Genomic DNA, 18,152 nt, shown 5'->3' on the forward strand with positions numbered 1-18,152 from the left:
TGTCTCAGTCAACCGGGATAAACACTTAGCCCTCCTTTTTCTTTCCCTATTACCACACCCCTTCCTTGTAACTGGTATAGATTACATCAGAAATTCCTTGCTGAGCCAGCTCTGCTAATAATTTTTGTTCTAAATCATACAAAAATCTGTGAAATGTAATCATGTCCATGCTCCAGTCCACTGAAAATACCTGGAAGATGAAATTAAATCTCGCAAAGACTAATCTGTCTTGTACTTGACCACTCCAGGACTAACTGAACAGCCAGCGCAATGGTTTACTCTGCATGTGTGAACCCAAGTTACATGCTGAGGCCACAGCCTGGGAATCTACGATCTGCCAGTCCAGATGGGATTAGAAATCACCGTCACGTATGAAACGTCTGGCTCTCAATGAAATCAGCTTTGAGGGGTAGGTTTATAGAGACACTTTCAACACATGTAGGAGAGGAGTAAAAACGGGGTTGTGTGTAACTGTACAGTTTAGATCAAATTCAATTATAGCTGAGAAAGCTACATTTGCAGCATTTTCAATGAACTCGTTTCCTCAGTGAGCACCACGCTGTTTACTTGGACTCTTCAACACAAGAGTTTATTGACTTCTGCAGACTGATAACTACTTAGGCCACATTTTTCAAAAGCAGAAGGTGGCACATGACCGTGCAGATGCCACTGTAAGGCCAGCAGGCATGTTCCTAAACTTACCGTAACTATTCACCCCAACTGTTCGCACTGGCAACTCCACAATGCCCTGCTGCAGCACGTTCTCCCCACAAGTGCATGCAGATTTTGATAATTGCATGCATGGGTACATCTAATCAACAGGAGATTTTTTTCACCCTTATGGATCTCAGGCGTCTGCTTTTGAAAAACTGCTCACTTAAGTCTTACGATGCATTTTTACCTAATTGGCAGGGAGATAAGTAATTAAATTCAACAGAAACCAGGGCTCCCAAACAAATATATAATTTTTGAAGCCACAATTTCGATTTCTTTTTATTACCTTTACCTATGTTTTGTATGGCAAAGGGTCATAGAACAGATGCAGTTGCTAAAACTGAGTAGCTTAATAACTGAAATCAGCTTCTGCAGAGAACAGCAGGAGCAAGTTAGAGGACATGAGTGAATTCACTTCAGAAGCCAAATAAAGTTTTGAGTCACTGCTGGCTCAGGTAAAACTCCAATTTAATACAACACCTTCAAAATATAACCTCTTCTAGATAACGCAACAGTAATCAACTAGCCAAATACACTCAGAAGAGGAAGAGGAAATTCTGAGTATAAGTGCAAAAATGAATCATTATTCTGATAATGTTTTTGTTATTATTTTTGCAGATGGATCTGAAAGCTCTTACGACTCAATTAAGCTACCACAGCCAATAAAGACAAAAAGCAAAATCAGGGCAGATACTTTCCGCCTAGACACTATGGTGATGGGCACATTAGAAATGAGGCAGATTAGATAGACGATCTAGACAGACACATCTAACTGTCCTCCAGTGCACTCGTTTGTTTGACAGCCTGGAAAATGCCAACATTCCTGGGATTAAATGAAAATAGAAAACTGCATTTTCACTGTAAAATATACAGAGAACTTTGCTATGTCAGTTTCTCTTTGTTAAAATAAACCAGTGCCCAACCAAGTACTCCCAGAGTGACTCAAAGTACAATAAGCTAAATGAAACAGTAACTAAGACGCAACCAACTGAAAGCCCTTATGCTGCTACCCTTTTGTCCCGGGATATTAGCGGTGTGATATGACCTGCACACACTTCGATACACTAATTTTTCTTGAGCTCAACACCACCAAAATGCTAAATTGCCCATCTTGCATTGCTTATCTTGAAACCCTATTTCTTTACTGCATGACTGCCAACTCCTCTACCTTTATGGGCCTGTCAAACAACTTCTGTTTTGTGGTATTCTTTGTTCTTCAAGCATGTAAAACTAAACAAATATCTTGGATATAAAAAATAAAGAACACCAATAACTGTACTGATTCTCCCCAGAGGTTTCTGGTCCAGGTTACAGATGTATTGGCATGGCTTTTTCTTCAGCGCTCAGAAAAACGCATACACAATGACACGCGGTTAGCACTTGCGTTCGCGTTCAACAGCTCCATATTTTTTCCTAGCACCAGGACATGTGCACAAGTAGGGAGCTAGATTTGGCAGTATGCAATTTGGCAGTCTCCGAGCCGGATCCTGTTCTTGCCCACTCCAGCTTTGACAGAAGTGCCGGCTGCAGCCCGGGGAGCTGTGCGACATCCCGGTGCTGTCGGGGAGAACAGAATCCAGCTCCTTGTGACAGTTTTCCCCACACAACATCACAATCAGCCAAACACATTTGTAATCTACTGCAGCTGGTGTTTCTATAATTGATAGAGATATAAAAGCCCTTTTTGCTAAAGTAGTACTTTTGTATTTTTTTTTTTTCTTGGGGGAGTTGTGAGAAAGCAGCTACAAAAAGTGAGCTCTAAATCTCAGATAATGTAGCTCCCTTTAGAATCCCAAGCTTAAAGCAAGTAGTTATGAGTTTTAGCGATGCAAAAAAACGGAGCTAAAAACAAACATTTATTTTACTTGACGTAGCAAAACAGTGGATTAAAAAGTTAAATCAATGCGCCGTCTGAATGGTTCCTGCTGTAGCTGCAATTTCAAATGAAATAAGAATGTTATAAAAACTCTTGCATATTAGGCACATTTGGAAATGTCTCCTTGTAACTGTTCTTTAAGTGTTCTGTCTATGAGCACTAACAGGTCACTGCACAGGAAATGCAAAAATATGTTATATTTTAATCAGGGCATATAAAACACTGTCTAGAATGTTACATTGCCCTTGGGAATCTGTAGTAAGTAGGGGAACTTTTACAAAGTCCAGGTCACTCTCCACATTACATCACTCTAAAAAAAAAAATTATTAGGTTAAATTATATAGATGTCATGCATTAGAACTTTCCCAGTTGTAGGACGATGACTAAGAGATGCATATTTCCTTGGAGAAACTCATAATCAGTCCCTTGTTCCCCTATACATACTTTGTATATTGAAAATAGTGCATTTTAACTGAATTGAAATGTTTCCAAACAATCTTAATGAAAGAGGACAAATAGAAGAATGAGACTTTTCGTATCCTCGCCAACAACAAATTTCAGCACTCAACCCTAACACGCAGGCACCAATTGAAAACCTGTCTGGCTATACCTTATAGGTGATAAAAAAAGGAAAGAAGGTATTTTAGCAGAGATGTTTGGGAATGATTAAGGTAAAATGTCCCTAGTCCAAACAAGTGGAAACCCAGATGTCAGTGTCATAACATTCCCCCTCCCCCCATAAATATTACTCCAAGTGATTTACCTCTGTTTAACCCAAATCACAAGATGATAAAATATCTAATAAGTTCATAGAAACAGCAAAAGAGTAATGTGAGGGTGACTGTTTTCTAGATTAACATTCTCAGGATTCTAGCTATTTAACATACAACATCTGGGAGGTGACACAAAACTTCACAGTGCCCTGACAACATCCTGCTCCGCTCTCACTGCTCCTGGTTCAAATTTTGTCACTGACTTCCAGATAGAAAGATTCAATTTCTATAAAAAATCTCCCATAGAGCAACAAATAGAATAAAATACAAAGCCATGCCCCAAGAGAAACAAAAGTCGGTGTTGCAAGGGCCTAGCGCCTGCTGAGGTAAATGGCGGTTGCCTCCACAGCGACACAGTGATCGGCCATCTGCGATTTGCATGTTGCAGCATGAGAACAGATCTCAAACTAACAGGCCCTTTTTATCTAAACAGATATCTGTGGTTGCAACCCTTGGCATTATTCTTTGTATTTTTCTCTAAGCTGCTCTCTTTTAGTACAACAGCTTTGTAACTGCCAGTATTTTCCACCCTTTGTTCCAGCCTACCTACAGCGCAGAGCTCCTCCAGGCCTCAACTCCTGCCACGGCCCTTGGTGACAGCAGGCTGCCATCTCCATTTCACAGACAGGGAGCACATCTTGGACACCTTTAAAGTAACTTTCTCCACACAAAGGCAGTGCTGGGGTAGCCCGCCTTCCCCTGACCACCGCAAGCGCTGATGTGAGGTGTGGAAAAGCTGCTGGCACACAGGCCCCGTCTTGGTCAGGGCACCACCTAGCACACTCGGGGCAATCTCCTCACTCTCCTTTGACTGCTCAGACCCATAGCCATTCCTGCAGCAGGGTAAGCAATTGTCCTACTTATCCCCAGCTAACACATATTTTAAGGGACTGTAATTGAAAAAGAGAAACTGAGAACAGAGCATGCGTGGTGGAGATGGCATGCTTGGAGAATGCTGTGTCACCTTCTAAAAATTCTTTGGCAACAGCAACTTTTAGACTTTATAAGTCAGACAAATTTGGGTGGATTTTTTTTTTTTTCAGGGAAAGCAGAAGATATCTCTGAAAAATGTTCACGTCACTGCCAGAAAGCAGTGGTCCCACAGCTTTGGAAAAAAAAAAACCCTGACATACGTCTTTTATTAAACTTTTGCCAAACAACATCCTACCCTAAATTTCAGGAAAAACATTTTAATAAAGGAAACACAGATTTTGGCAATGGAAAATGTTGCTTTGAACAGCTCAGATCTGGAAACATTAGAATCAGTAGAAATCAAGCCTTTCAACAGAAACCCCCAAACAATCTGGGCTACAGGAATTGTTGCACCCATGACAGATATTATTGCTATGCCCGGGGCTATGCAGTACTCCCAGCATCAGCCCTTTTAAGACCTCCGTTGGTTTTCTGCTCTTTTCTAGCTCTTCCCTGTTTTTCTCTTTTTGTTATCATATAGCTGAACTTTCTCCACGTCAAAGTGCTGCCCAGCAGGTTACAGAACTGAGGCCTGTGCAGCAATGCTAGCTGCTTGTTCTGCCCCATCCACAGCACGGTTCAAGCAATCCACCCAGTCAGAGGAATGATCAGACAAAACAAAACAAAAAAATCCATAATTCAGAACACAGAGAAGCTTGATGACTCGGTCTGTGTTATATGAGCTGTTTTTTTTCTAATCTGCAAGTAAGACAATAATTGGCTGAGCCTACAAAACCCAGGTCTGAGCCCCTGATTCAGCCAAAGGGGGTTCTTGGCCTTAAATTTAAGTGCAGACTTAAAAATTGATAGGAACTCCTTCTTAATCATTAAGTATTCAGCCACTCATTACTGATATATATTTTAATGATGTGCTCTTAATTTTGGTCTGGTTTCAAAAGTACTATTTCCTCAAATTCAATATAAATTCCAGGATTGCGAAATGGGGCCCTGCAATTGTGTTTAAGAGTTTTTTCCTGTTACAAAGTATGTTTAAAATACAAAATTGAAGGAGTTTGGTACGTCAGGTGATGTTTTGTTAGCTTTTGACAAGAGAAAATATTTAATACCCTCATTTTTTTCCTGCTCTGAATATTAGTTTAATTGTCACAAATAATTAAACGCTTATGAGTAAAAGACATCTTTAGACATTTTGACAATACATATTAAGAGATGCTTTAAGGGAAATCTGCACAGATCGGCTTTTATTTGTTATGCTAAACGATGATGCATCTTGATTGCATTTGTTCCTTATTTGTGTGTGCAACAGGAGACGTACTGTGGATGATCTGTAAGGAATAAAATGACAGTATTTGACAGGCTAGGAAATGTCTGGGCAAGGATACAGGATAAGGAACCCTAAAAGGGCATTGTTTGTGGAGGGGCAATGGGATAGAGACACTCCCTTCAATCTAAGGCAATGAAAGGCGCCAACAACTAAATTACAGTTAATAACAGCAAGAAATAAACATAAATTACATATACAAGGCTCAAGCTCAAGGACTTTGGACCACTAAAAATATATATTATTATATCAATTATCACAGAGAGACAAATTCCCATCCTGGGAATTTGAATACAAACTCTAATAACCGACTATTCAGACACAGAGGCAGGCATTAATTTCCACACGAAAAGGAGCCATGGTAGAACTTCCCATTTCCCCAGCTCCAGAGAAGAAAGCCCTACCTGGTGATTCAGCCCTGAATGCTCTGGCCTCTGTTAGAGGGGGTAGCAGGTGGTCTCCCAGGTAAGGCGGATTAGCCCTATATTACCTAAGATTTATTCTGAGTTCTTGTCAATATAATGGCTGAAATGACCATTCCCGAAAGGTAATATGGTGTGAAAATAAACATAAACAATCCTTAATGAATCCATAGGCTATTACTTGCATCATATTTCTTCTATAGGCAATACATACATCTCTGTTTAGAAAAATAATGCTGCCCTTGATCGAGGCTTAACAATTCCTGTTCACACAAGAGGGAATGGAGCAAGTCCATGGGAACTGCTCGGGGCTAAACGCTTTTGTAAATTCAAGTCTCTCTTTAAATGCCCACATAAGGATTTAGACCCTTAATTTTAGAAGCTGACTTACAAAAATCAGAGCCTTAAAGTTTATTACCAGAGATTTCCAACCACCTCTGGCAGACTGTGTGGAGGAAAATGTGTATGTCCTGTTAGGTTATAATTAGACTACACTTTTCATATTTCTCAGAACAATGCATTATATATTGTCAGAAATACAAAGCTGGATCCCAGGTCTGACAAAGAAATATAGAGCATTATATGGGCAGAAAAGTAACCGTAATCAAATTCTCCAGTTCTGAAACTTATCACTGACCAAAAATGCATCTGAGGATAACATAGGGAAATTAAAAACTTAAATTATGCTGACTAAAACTATACTCCTAGAAATGATACCTTGGACTGGAAGTCAACGGAGCCCAGTCTTTTTCTGTTGGAAGTGCGCTGACAATATAAATGTGATCTAGTACGTAGAGCAGGGAATTAGGAGCAAATGCTGTTTGACCTTAAGCAAATCAGTTAATGATTTCTGGCTTCAATTTGCCTTTCTGTAAAATGGGGACAAAATATTCTACTACGCTGTGGTTATTATATGGAGTACATAGCATTAATAAGAAATCCTTGGAAGAAAGGTGCTAAGTGTGAAGAAATATTAATCTACTTCCTATCAAAGTGCACATATATGAGCAGGAACCATGCAGCTAATCAAAAGCACTAGAAAGCTTTTAATTTTTAGCATTTAATGCTACAGATGATCAATATAACTACTTAGCATCTTTCTCCTTTCACATGTTAATTTAATGCTACTTGTACTGTGCTCATAAATGTTATGACATGGCTGAAAAACACATAAAAAATTAATTTTGGAAGACAAACATAACAGCTAGAATAAGATTATGTTTCTTCAGTACAAAACTGTACATCATGAAAAGATCCAGCTTTTTTTTTGTCCACTCACGCTGCAGGAAGTAAATGAGTTCTTCCTATATGTACAAAGAAAACTGGAGACCTTATGAATTGTAGTTGTGATTCCCAGTGCTATTCACACAAAATTGTTTATATACAGAGTAAAATCTTTCCTTTCTTAAAAATAAAAATAAGACTTCTTCCAAGTGGAGGGTCAGTGATAGAAATAGTTCTGTTCTCTGCACATATCAAACTGCACCAAAGTGCAGATTTTCATTTTTATCTGCTCTTTCACTAGAAAAATCTTTGCTATCAAGGTATTCCAGCAAATTTATTTATTTTCATTAACACCAAGAACTGTGTGCTGCTTCTTTTCTACAGAAATTCCACACTGATCCCACATAAACAGACCAAATATCACTTCAGCAAAGTTGCTTTGGGAATATTTAATAGCATTTTTTAAGTTATGCAAGTAATATTGAACGAAATTTACTACAATTTGAGATAAGTAGGTCTTAATTTTATATGAACAGAGAGATTTAAAAACAAACAAACAAACAAAGAAAAAACAACAGTAACAGTTCTGATTATATTATGGAATATTAGGCCTTGTGCAAAACCGGCCCTTTTCTCTTTTACATGCTTAAAAACAAGCACAACAGGCTTTTCAATTAAATGAGTCTTTTGAGAGAGATGCAGGAAGAGCCAGAAAGCTCCTTAAACTTTATTGCTTTTCATCTTTGTCAGGTAGAGATGTATATTAAAAATGACCTGTTCTTTCCATTACATAGTCCTTCCTGCAAGTTTTTTCCTCTAATTTGACCTGTCACTTTCAAGGGTTTCACAAAATGGGAATGGAAGGGTTGATCTGGATCGGTTTTCCCCATATATTCAGTAGTTTTGCTTTTCTATTGCCATCTAGAGCTGAGGATGCTTCCAATAGTCTCTACCATTGTGAGTAACTTTAATGAGCCTCAGTATCATTAGACGATACAGTTTACAGAACACAGGGAAAAAAGACACAGAAAGGAATAAGATACAGCTATAATAGATACAAGCCGTGGAGATGAAAGAAAGAAGTCAGCATCTCATTTGCATTAATACAATAAAAATACGGCATTAATGTTGCTAGTTGTAAATTTTTTTTCAATAAAGTTGAGCCTGATTATATCTGAAAAAAAGACAGGCTGTGCATTCCTCATAGGTCTTGCATGTGTTTAGGCTTTAAAGAACAGTTTCTGGCTATTAACTTTCTAGATTTAATTGCCACTAAAAACAATCTCCATGAAACTTCAATTGAAAGCCACTCCTCGAGAACCAATGGTCTGATCTTTCAAAGCCAAAACTGCTTTGTTTACAGCAATACAAATTCAGAGCCACACTTCACATAACTCCACTCCATCATTATGTTATGTATTTTGTTTACTGGTATTATGTGTGCATACATATATAATTATATACACATTCACATACAGCACAGTTCATCCTGAGAATCAGTCAAACACAATATTGCCAACCTTCTTTATTCAAAAATCACAAATCACACCCTCAAAAATCATGAGACAAGCTGAAAATTATGAGATACTAAAAACAGTCACTTTGAGAATGCTGTATTTTTCTTCTGGCATAAGAACTTTTAGGCTGCATGTTTTTAAGCTTTCTAGTTCTCCATGGCAGGGGAGTTAAAATAAATTTTCCCTTTAGAATGTATATTCGGCATTTGGTTAATCACCAGACTCCAAGAGCTGAAGGTTTAAAGAAAATACTAACAAATGACTTTCAGTCGACACAACTTCCAATATCACACAAAGTTTAACACATGGGCAAGTATTAGTGGAATTCTCAAAACCTGCTTTAAAATACTGAGCTTTCCAGCTTGTATCAGTAAGAACAGTGCATCCCTCTCCCAGGCAGGCACTTGGCTACCCTTTTTGCAGGTATGTATGCGTGCATACCTGAGGGGGATCTATTTCCTATCCGTTTAGGACTGTATGTTCCATTTAGCTGTAGAATTTTACCAATAACTGAAACCATCGGGTGCTGCACATTATAAAGTATGCATTTTTCACAATCTAATCCTGTCATTTTGTAACTATTGTTGTGACTTTATTTTTCCTAGGGCAAAGGGGAAAAACATTTATTTTTGGGAAACAAAGATTCTCTTCATTTTCCTAAATGAAACACTTAATGCAACACTTAGATCATAAGACCAGTTTTTCCACTTCTTTTTGCCGAAAAACCTCACAAGGTAACAAATGAAAAGCCAGCAGTTAAAGAGGGATGTGTAAATCTAATGGGAAACAGCATGATTCTATGATGGCTTTCTCCTTGAAACCTTAAAAAACACACCGTTCACTGTCAAGGCATTTCTGAGTTGCAAAAGCTGTTATTATAACATGGTCAAAATGACTCGGTGCCAAGATCCAGTGGCCTCTAGTGAGAGGTCACCTTAACAAGGAAGAACTGATTTTGATGTCTAAAACTGCCCAGAACTTTTAGGCTCCCGATTTGCAGAACCCTCTTCATGCACCTACTTGAGAGCTGCTGCTTGTGTGCACAACATAACAGAGCACGTTAGAAGGGATTCTTTAAAAGACCGTATCATCTACTGGTACCAAGAAGCAGTGTTCAATAATTAACGCAGAGAATGGAAACGTGTTTGAGAAGTGAAGTTAGCCAAGCAAGTAAACCATCTCAGTCCTACAGACCTTAGAAAAGAGCAGCGTGCAACCCTCAGTAACACAAGTTACAGCCAGAACTCAAAGGCAGGTTATGCTTTAAAGCTTAGTGGTAGAATCTGGTCCCTCTTTGGATGCAAAACATTGCTAAAAAATACGTGTATTTAATTTCATAGCTAAACAGCCCAGTCTTACGTAGATAGTCTTTACACAAGGCAGTTACCCATTGAAGCAAAGTGCTGAGTAAGAGATGCAGAACTGGACCCACTCTCATGCAAATTATTGTAATTAAATAGGTAATGAAAAATCACTGCTCTTGCACGAATGAAATGTAAGACTTCAGCTGTGAGTGTAATGTGTTTCCAATTGACTCCTGTATCAGATTCGGAGACAGATGAAAATGTCTCTCTGCTTGCATGAGCACGCTTTAGAGGTAAAACTTCACAAATATTTTAATTTTGCAGAGAATGGGGAAAAACAAAGGGTTATTTTAGCAGTAAAGTCAGTAGGATAATCTTTTTTAAGGCATAATATGGTACACACATGTCTCAACCCAAGAGGCATTAAATAGAATTTGAATCATTTTACTTTGCATTTGCTAATAATACGTCATCCAGTAGATGAACCAGGCCTTATTCTCCCCTCCACAAGCTGACATGATATTTTTTTTACATTTGAGCTCTTAAGATCTGCACAATAGCTTAACACAATAAGTGTTTAGCCTCTGGTTCCAACTGTAATTGATAGAGTACAGTTCCATTCCCTCTGCTGCTGCTAAGTTGGGAATTGCAGCCACAGCAACTGACAGCTTTTTTTTTTTTTTTTTGCCTTTTTTTTTTTTTTTCCGTGAGTCTGGAGTTGCTCTCTGGGAGTGATGTCCTCATCGGGATGTGAAGTAAAGTGACGGGAGAAAGGCTCACCCCAGCCCTGTGCCACGGAGGAACTCCAGGGACCTCTCCTAGGGGAAACAGTTGCTGGAGGTGGGTGCTACTAATGAGAGCAAAAATCAGGAGAAAGCTTCGGGAGGAAATAGCAAAATCCTGCAGTTCTGAAGAAAACAGGCTTTTCGATTAGAGAGCACAGAGAAGGGACAGCATTTACCCAGAAGAATTTCTGACAATAAGCATATTTGCACAAGTGCTATAAAATTATGTCATTTACTGATGGAAACATCTTTTATATTACTGTCACAGGGGCTGAACTCTTGGTGAGTCCCAATTTTATATAGTGATAACATACTGTGCTTTGTTACGTAAGATTCGGGCTGAAATAAGGAAACAACTGAACCGAACGCAATTTCAAATTGTCCCATCCAGGCCTGAGTTTTGACATGGGAAAGAATCACATTGCAGCTTTGGGTTTAGAAGCGTGGGTCCAGATTTTAATGCAGATGGCTACTAATTTTGGTGGCTCTTTAGTTGCAAAAGTACCTATTTTGGAATGTATTTAATTAACCGGGATGTAAAGCCTTCCCTTGTTTGTGAACACTTTGGCTTTTTTGTCATCTGTCAGCATCGTGATGTGCACAGTAACTGAAAGGTTCTGAGGCATGAGCTATTTAGGTGGTTTTGATGTGCACTTGCTTTTCTGGAGGATGTTTAAACAAAGCAGGGCTGCCATTTCTACAGTTTCATTCAGTACTGCTTGCGTGGAAACTGTTTCTATTCCCGTATAATAAAGGCTACAAATAATATCTGAAAAGCCACAACGCTCTTGGTTATTAATACATGTACGTATTGCTTCCTTTCATCACCGAAATGCACGTATCAGACCTAGCTGGTCATCTACTCTGCTCTCTAAAAAGCAGGATTTCACTTTCTAAATATGTTTCTGTTGTAAATAACCTTTACTACGAAAGTGCAAACTGCAGCCTTAAAGTACTGATCGCTAACCATCTTCTATTTGCTGCTGTGTGAGGACTTCTTCAAAAACAAGACTGCCTTGTTCTACACTACCAATAAACAAAATAAACGTGACCAATATCTGTTTCTGCTGTACTTTTCAAGGGCTTTGGTTCTCAGATAGCCTATTGGGAAAGAAAGAAAGACAAATGCAAAACTGCAGCCGGAAAAGGCGTTAAGTCCAGATTCCTCTTTGCAGGCTTTAAAAAAGCAAACTAGCAATTCATGATCACAAAATAAAATATGCACATTTAAACAAGCTGCAGGGGAAAGGAGAGTTTAATCCAGTGAAATTGTGTTTGAAAGCTATTTCATACCCCTAGGAATAAAATCTGAATAGCAATTCTGCTTTGCTCCCACCTTTTTTCCACCCTTCTGTTAATATATTACCATTTGTTATGGAATCGTTACAAGAGTTCTACCCCAGAGGTGGCTGCGTTTCGTTGAAGGATGAAGCACTTTCTGGGCCTGAGTCTCTCCTTACTCACAGGAGCAGACAGTACTCATTGCCACTGCACTCATGCGAATAAACCTATTTTTGCTTTGTACCTGAGTGAGAGAAGAATTAGGCCCACAGTTTGTAAAGCCCGGTGTGATTCCCTTGGAGGAAAGCTACAACCCAAATGGGTTGCTTATTGTAAACAGAAGTCTGATACTAAAGCAGGCACTGATATAACCAGCCCTGAAAATCTGCTTTAAGAATTATTGAAATGGATATGACGATCTCAAAAAAGAATGACGATTCAGAACAGACTCGGCCCTGGAAAGATCAAAATGCATTTGACATAATTTCAGCATTGATATGAAATAAAGTATCTTTAAAAGTATAATTTGAGAGCAAAAATTCCCACCATCAAACATAAATAGTGTCCCATTAATCCAATTACGCTACCTTGTTTCATTACAATGGTCTGTAATATATTTCTTAGGAATACAAGGCTTAAAATTAATAATAGAACAGGACAAAATTGCCATGTATATTTCTCTAGATAGATTTTCATCTAACAGCAGGACTTCACTTCTGATTCACTCGCTGGTTCTCTTTAACCTTTACATTATTCATTAATCAAACTAGAAACCTGCTTTCAAAGTCAGTGCATGGTAGTAATTATTTACAGTTGTGCATAGTATTTAATTTTAAGCAATGACAAAAGCAGGCATGTCCAGAATCATAAGGCTTATCATTTTTCTTCCGTTGGAGGTGAACTATCTAAAGAAGCTAAAAGTTGCAAACTTCTCTTCAATATCTCTGCTGCCATCAAGACAAAATGCAGTGCAACTGATACCTTTGAACTTGTACAAGCAAAAATAAATAAAAGTGAAAATTAAGTAATATATAATGTACTAACTCCTTTAAATAAAAGGAATAAAGAGATCTGCTATCAGCCTTGATGAGCAATTCATTTCTTATTGCACAGTCTGTCTACTGTCACTTGGAGATATTTTTCACCATACAAAACAGAACCTCAGTGCTGTCCCTGAAAATGAAAGTCAGTTTTGAGAACTATAGACAGCAGGCACGTCTGCTCTCTGAAACCCCCCTTGACCCCCACAAACACACAAATACAACCTCAAAGCTGGAGAACTATTGCAAACGTGTAAACCTACTTCAAATCAGTTATGCTGGATGAAACTGGACTGCATTTGCAGTATTCTGCTCACCTGAAACAACATTGATCTGAGGACAAATACAATCACAGAAACGCACCACGGAAGACCAATGCACATTTTATAATGGGAATAAAGATGGAGAGACATTATTGTGGTCATTCACATTTCTAGCTCATCGTTAAGACTCTCAGAAATACTGTAACATTCTGGATAAAAATACATCTTCTTACTGTATTCTCAGCAGGGAAATCCTGGGAAACAACAGTATGGGCTTTGTTCGCAAGAATTTACTTACTCTGTAGTCTATGTTTCTAAAAAAGAACAGGGTGCCCCTGCTACAAAAAGATACTACACACATTGCAAGTGAAAATTCTACTTTGAAAACAAAATAAAATGAAGCCTCGTACTCCTGACAGAAAGAAAAAGGGAGCAATTCTAGCACTGTCACTGTGATGATCAGCATCCATGAAAAAATAGCTATTTATCCTGCAAGTTGAAAACGTTAATGCCTTACTCAGATATAACCTCTTTGTGAATAAAACAATAATAGCAACTCCTCAGAGAGTTTTTCTGAATATATATATGTGCATTTCTAACGTAACTGTTATTTACTGCTAAAAGGGATCTTTGCTTGCCAGCAATCACACTAGCAACCTGCATAGGTACATTCATTGGTCATGTCCCAAAAGACTCTGCCTGCATACCATTGTCCTACACCTATATGAATAAGGTAGAATACGTAAGTTTATAAAAGTTATGCGCATCCCAGTTTCTGAAAAATAACGATTACCTTTGAATGAAATCCAGGCACTACTTTTCAAAGTTTATTCAAGTATGCCACTAAAGTTGCCCATACATTTTGTCCCACATATAATACGATACATAGAGAAAATATTCTGAAGGGGGAAGAAAAATTAGTAGACCATTTTGAAACTAAAAATGTGAAATATTAATTTTCTTTCGAGAACTAATCTGACGAAGGACACAAAGAAAAAAAGAAGGGAAAAAACCCGCCTACATTAAAAGCCAAACAAGATAATAATTGTGCGTGTCTGGCTAAGAGAATCTAGAGGGCAAGCCTTACGTCATTGGCACTTGGGTTACCATGGTGAGTGATTTATTGATATATATCAAGAATGAATAGATCAAAGGCAGCAAGATGACAGGTGATCAATCAAATGTCAAATCAAAGCTGGCAATCAACTGGAAAGCTGATTTTTCAGTGGGTGGGTCTGGCAGAAGAAAAATGAACTTCCATATTGCGCTTCCCAGAAACAAAACCCCACCACACTATTAAAAAAAAATAAAAAGCAATTAAGCAGCCTGAAAGCAAACTCTTTGAAAAGATTTACTATACAGGCCCACTCATCTGTTTCTTTTTCTTGCCCCAAAAGGAAAAAGAACACCCTACAAATGACAAAACAAAACACTTCCAAAGTTGCAAACTATTTTCTTCTTTACAAAAAAAAAAAAAAAAAAGAATAATTGCAAAACCACTTGGCATGTGCAAATATATAAACTCAGCTACAAAACAAAAGAAGAATTTGATTTGAAAATGTGGATTGTCTTCTAACAGTCAGAACGTTTCATTTTATTTCCTGTTGCAATTTTCACCACTGATGATCAAAGGCTGAACTTCCCCACCGGGTTCATCAGCAGAGACAGTCCCTGTACTATTTCAGGCGTACACAGCGCGCACACACACACACACACACGCCGGCACTGCCACCAGAAACACGGCGACATAAAGGATTAAACACCCCGACCCGCTTCGCGACACGCGCGGTCTGAAAACAAAACCACCACGGGAGGGGGGGGGGGGGGGGGGGAAATGATAATAAAATGTATTAAAAAAATATAAAAATAAAAATGGAAGCGGGAAGCAAATGGGAGGCTGCTTTGGGCTCGGGTAGGAAAGGGGCCGGGGGGAGAAGGGGAAGGGAGCAGAAGAAAGTTGGGGGGAAAGTTTGGCCAGGGCAGGATGCGAGCCCGGCGCGGAGCCGCGGGGCCGGAGCGCGGTGGGAGCGCGCTGGGGGCAGCCCGGGTCGGAGCCGGGATCTGGGCGCTCCGGAGTGAAACCGGCTCGATGGAGTTAGGAAGGGAAAGGGAGGGGGAGGGGGATAAATAAATAAAGATCCAGCCCGGAAAAGCAAGGGTGACCCTAAATAATAATAAAGATGGGGGGTAGGAGTGGAAGGAGCGGAGAGACAGAGCTGTGTAAGTGGATGGCTTCTCCTTACCTGCAGCCCGTTTGGGTGCTTGCTGTTTCCTCCTTGGCATCGCTCTACTTTCTCCAATCTCACTTCTGTCCCCAGATCCGAGAGCCCTGAGACGCTCCTGAGTCGTGTTCCTCTGCCTCTGCCTCTCAGCTGCTTCCCCGGCACCCCCCTCAAGCCGCCCCTGCCCCCCTCCTTTCCACTCCACTGATAGGAACCTGTTTGGGTTTTATTTTATTTTACAGATCTAGGTTTCTTTCTTTGCCTCTCTCTCTCTCTCTCTTTTTTTTTTTTTTTGGTTGGCTTTTTTTTTTTTTTTAACTGTTGCAACACTTGCTTTGCTTTGATTCAAACATCCAAGCTCAGGAGCGAATGAAAGGCGCCCACAGCGCCAGAGAACGAGAAGAAATAAATAACCAAATAGATATGTAGAGAGATAGATTCAAAAGGCAGCTCGGGAAAGACTGGGGGGGCGGGTGGGGGGGGGGGGGGCTGCCTGCTTCCTCCCTTCCCTCTCCTCTCCTCCTCCTCCTCCTCCTCGCAGAGCCGTATGGCGGAGCGGTGCCGGGGGTGGGTGTGCGAGGTGTGTGTGCGGGTGTGTGCGGGGTGCGTGCGTGTGTGCAGGGTGTGCGTGTGTGTGTGTGTGTGTGCGGGCTGTGTGTGTGTGTGTGCGGAGCGCCGCCGGTTCCGTGCTGGCAGATGCCAGGCAGTGAGTGAGATGGGAGCGGGCAGGGAGGCTGGGGAGGGGAGGCAGCCTGCCGCTCGCACGCACACACACTCGCGCACACACACACACACGCACACGTACACACCCGCACACACCCGCACACACACACCCGCACACACACACACCCGCACCCGCACACACACACACAGGCAGGGCGAGGCGATGCCAGCGAACATCGATCCGCCGAGCAAAGCGCCCGGGAACAAACTCCTCCTCCGCGCCCCGATGACAGGAGGAAATTTACTCCGCGCACACGGCTCGGCACGGCCGGGACCCCCCCACCCGTGTCCCCCCTCCTCGCCCTCCCCCCCCCACGCGCGTCCCCGCACCCACGCGCGCACCCCCCCCCCCCCCTTCCGGCACCCACCCGCGGCCGCGTCCCGAGGGGGGCGCTGCGGGGCGGAGAAGGACGGGGGGGGGGCACGGGGGGGGCCGGGGGGGTCGGGCGGTCCCCGCCGGGGGAGCCCCCGGGGGAGCCGTCGGGTTCGTGCCGGGCGCGAAGTTTGGGGAAGTTCGGGTGAAGCCCCCCCGAGCCCCCGCCTGGAGCCCGTCCGCAGCCCGCCGGGGGATGACATGCCACGGAAAGGAAATGGAAGAGAAAAGAAAAGGGAAACAGAAAAGAAAAAAGAAAATGAGAAATAACATAAAATGAAATTAAAATAAAATAAAATAAAATAAAATAAAATAAAATAAAAATAAAATAAAATAAAATAAAATAAAATAAAATAAAATAAAATAAAATAAAATAAAATAAAATAAATAAAATAAAATAAAATAAATATATAAAATATATAAAATATATAAAATAAATTAAATACATTAAAATAAATAAATAAAGTAAAATCAATAAATAAAGTCACGGCAGCACCGAGGAGCCCAGGGGCGCTGTGCGGTGCCCACGCCCCCCCCGCTCTCCTCCCAGCCCCTGGTCCTTGGGGCCCGCAGGTGCCCCCCCCACCCGGCAGCTCCGTGCCCCCCCCAGCAAGCGGCAGGCCGAGAGGGGCAGCGGGTGCTGCGGCTTTGCACGCCTGGGCTCACCCAAACAGGCACCTGCAGGTAACTTCCCCTGGCAGGTTTATTCCTTTCCCTGTTTTCTTTTTTATCTTTTTTTTTTTTTAGTTTTTTTTCTTTTTTTTTTTCTTTTTTCTTTTTTCTTTTTTTCCCCCCCACGGCTGCTGCTAACACCTTGAGGTTTTAAGAGAGAAAGGACGGATTCAGTCCTATGCATTCAAATTATAATTTGTATAGGAGTTTTGAAAAGTGGGCTTCGCACTACTCCGTCGCCTAACCCTGGAGTTTGTCATGGAATGGAGTTCTTTGATGCTTTTGTTGCTGTTCTGGCATTTGTATCCTTCTAATGAAACTATCGGGATTAATAGGAATCATTTGCATCCCGCTAAAATCAATGTGGCAGGTCAGGCTCTGTTACAAAGCGCCGTTACAAAGTGCCGCTCTGTTATAGCCGGTGTCACCGGCGCTCTGCAAGGCGCAGCCCCGCAGCTCGGGCAGGGAATGGGTTTCGACGGCAAGACCCCTAAGTGACCTTCGTATTTAGCAGCCTAATACGAGATTGTGTTTATGGAAGTGTCCACCTAGCTGATTTCACTTAAATTATGTGATAGCCTTCCCTGTACGAACTGTAGCAATTTTTATAAGCAATTTAAAAGTATTTATTGGTGCAAGCAGATGCATAGTTTGAAAGATAAAATAGGATAACGCTACCATAAAATACTCATTTTTCCACTTCTGCCGA

The 18,152-nt window shown here is 40.8% G+C and overlaps 1 protein-coding gene across 5 annotated transcripts in view; it reads right to left on the bottom strand.

The window, feature by feature from the left end:
* The window catches only part of TSHZ2 (teashirt zinc finger homeobox 2), a 230,221-nt gene extending 213,494 nt beyond the window's left edge, over positions 1 to 16,727 (bottom strand). For 2 of the 5 annotated variants that reach the window (XR_007166444.2, XM_013190269.3), the window contains exon 1: positions 15,697 to 16,725. Coding sequence is in view for 4 of the 5 variants with exons in the window: in XM_013190269.3 (XP_013045723.2) it covers positions 15,697 to 15,736 (40 nt within the window). In the remaining variant the exon portion in view is untranslated. Of the gene's footprint in view, positions 1 to 15,696 lie in introns of all 5 variants that reach the window. The other 3 variants (XM_013190287.3, XM_066978453.1, XM_066978452.1) reach the window with 2 other exon arrangements.
* Positions 16,728 to 18,152: the final 1,425 nt, after the last annotated feature.

The sequence above is a fragment of the Anser cygnoides genome, chromosome 16 (assembly GCF_040182565.1).
Source record: "Anser cygnoides isolate HZ-2024a breed goose chromosome 16, Taihu_goose_T2T_genome, whole genome shotgun sequence".
NCBI classification, from domain to species: domain Eukaryota; kingdom Metazoa; phylum Chordata; class Aves; order Anseriformes; family Anatidae; genus Anser; species Anser cygnoides.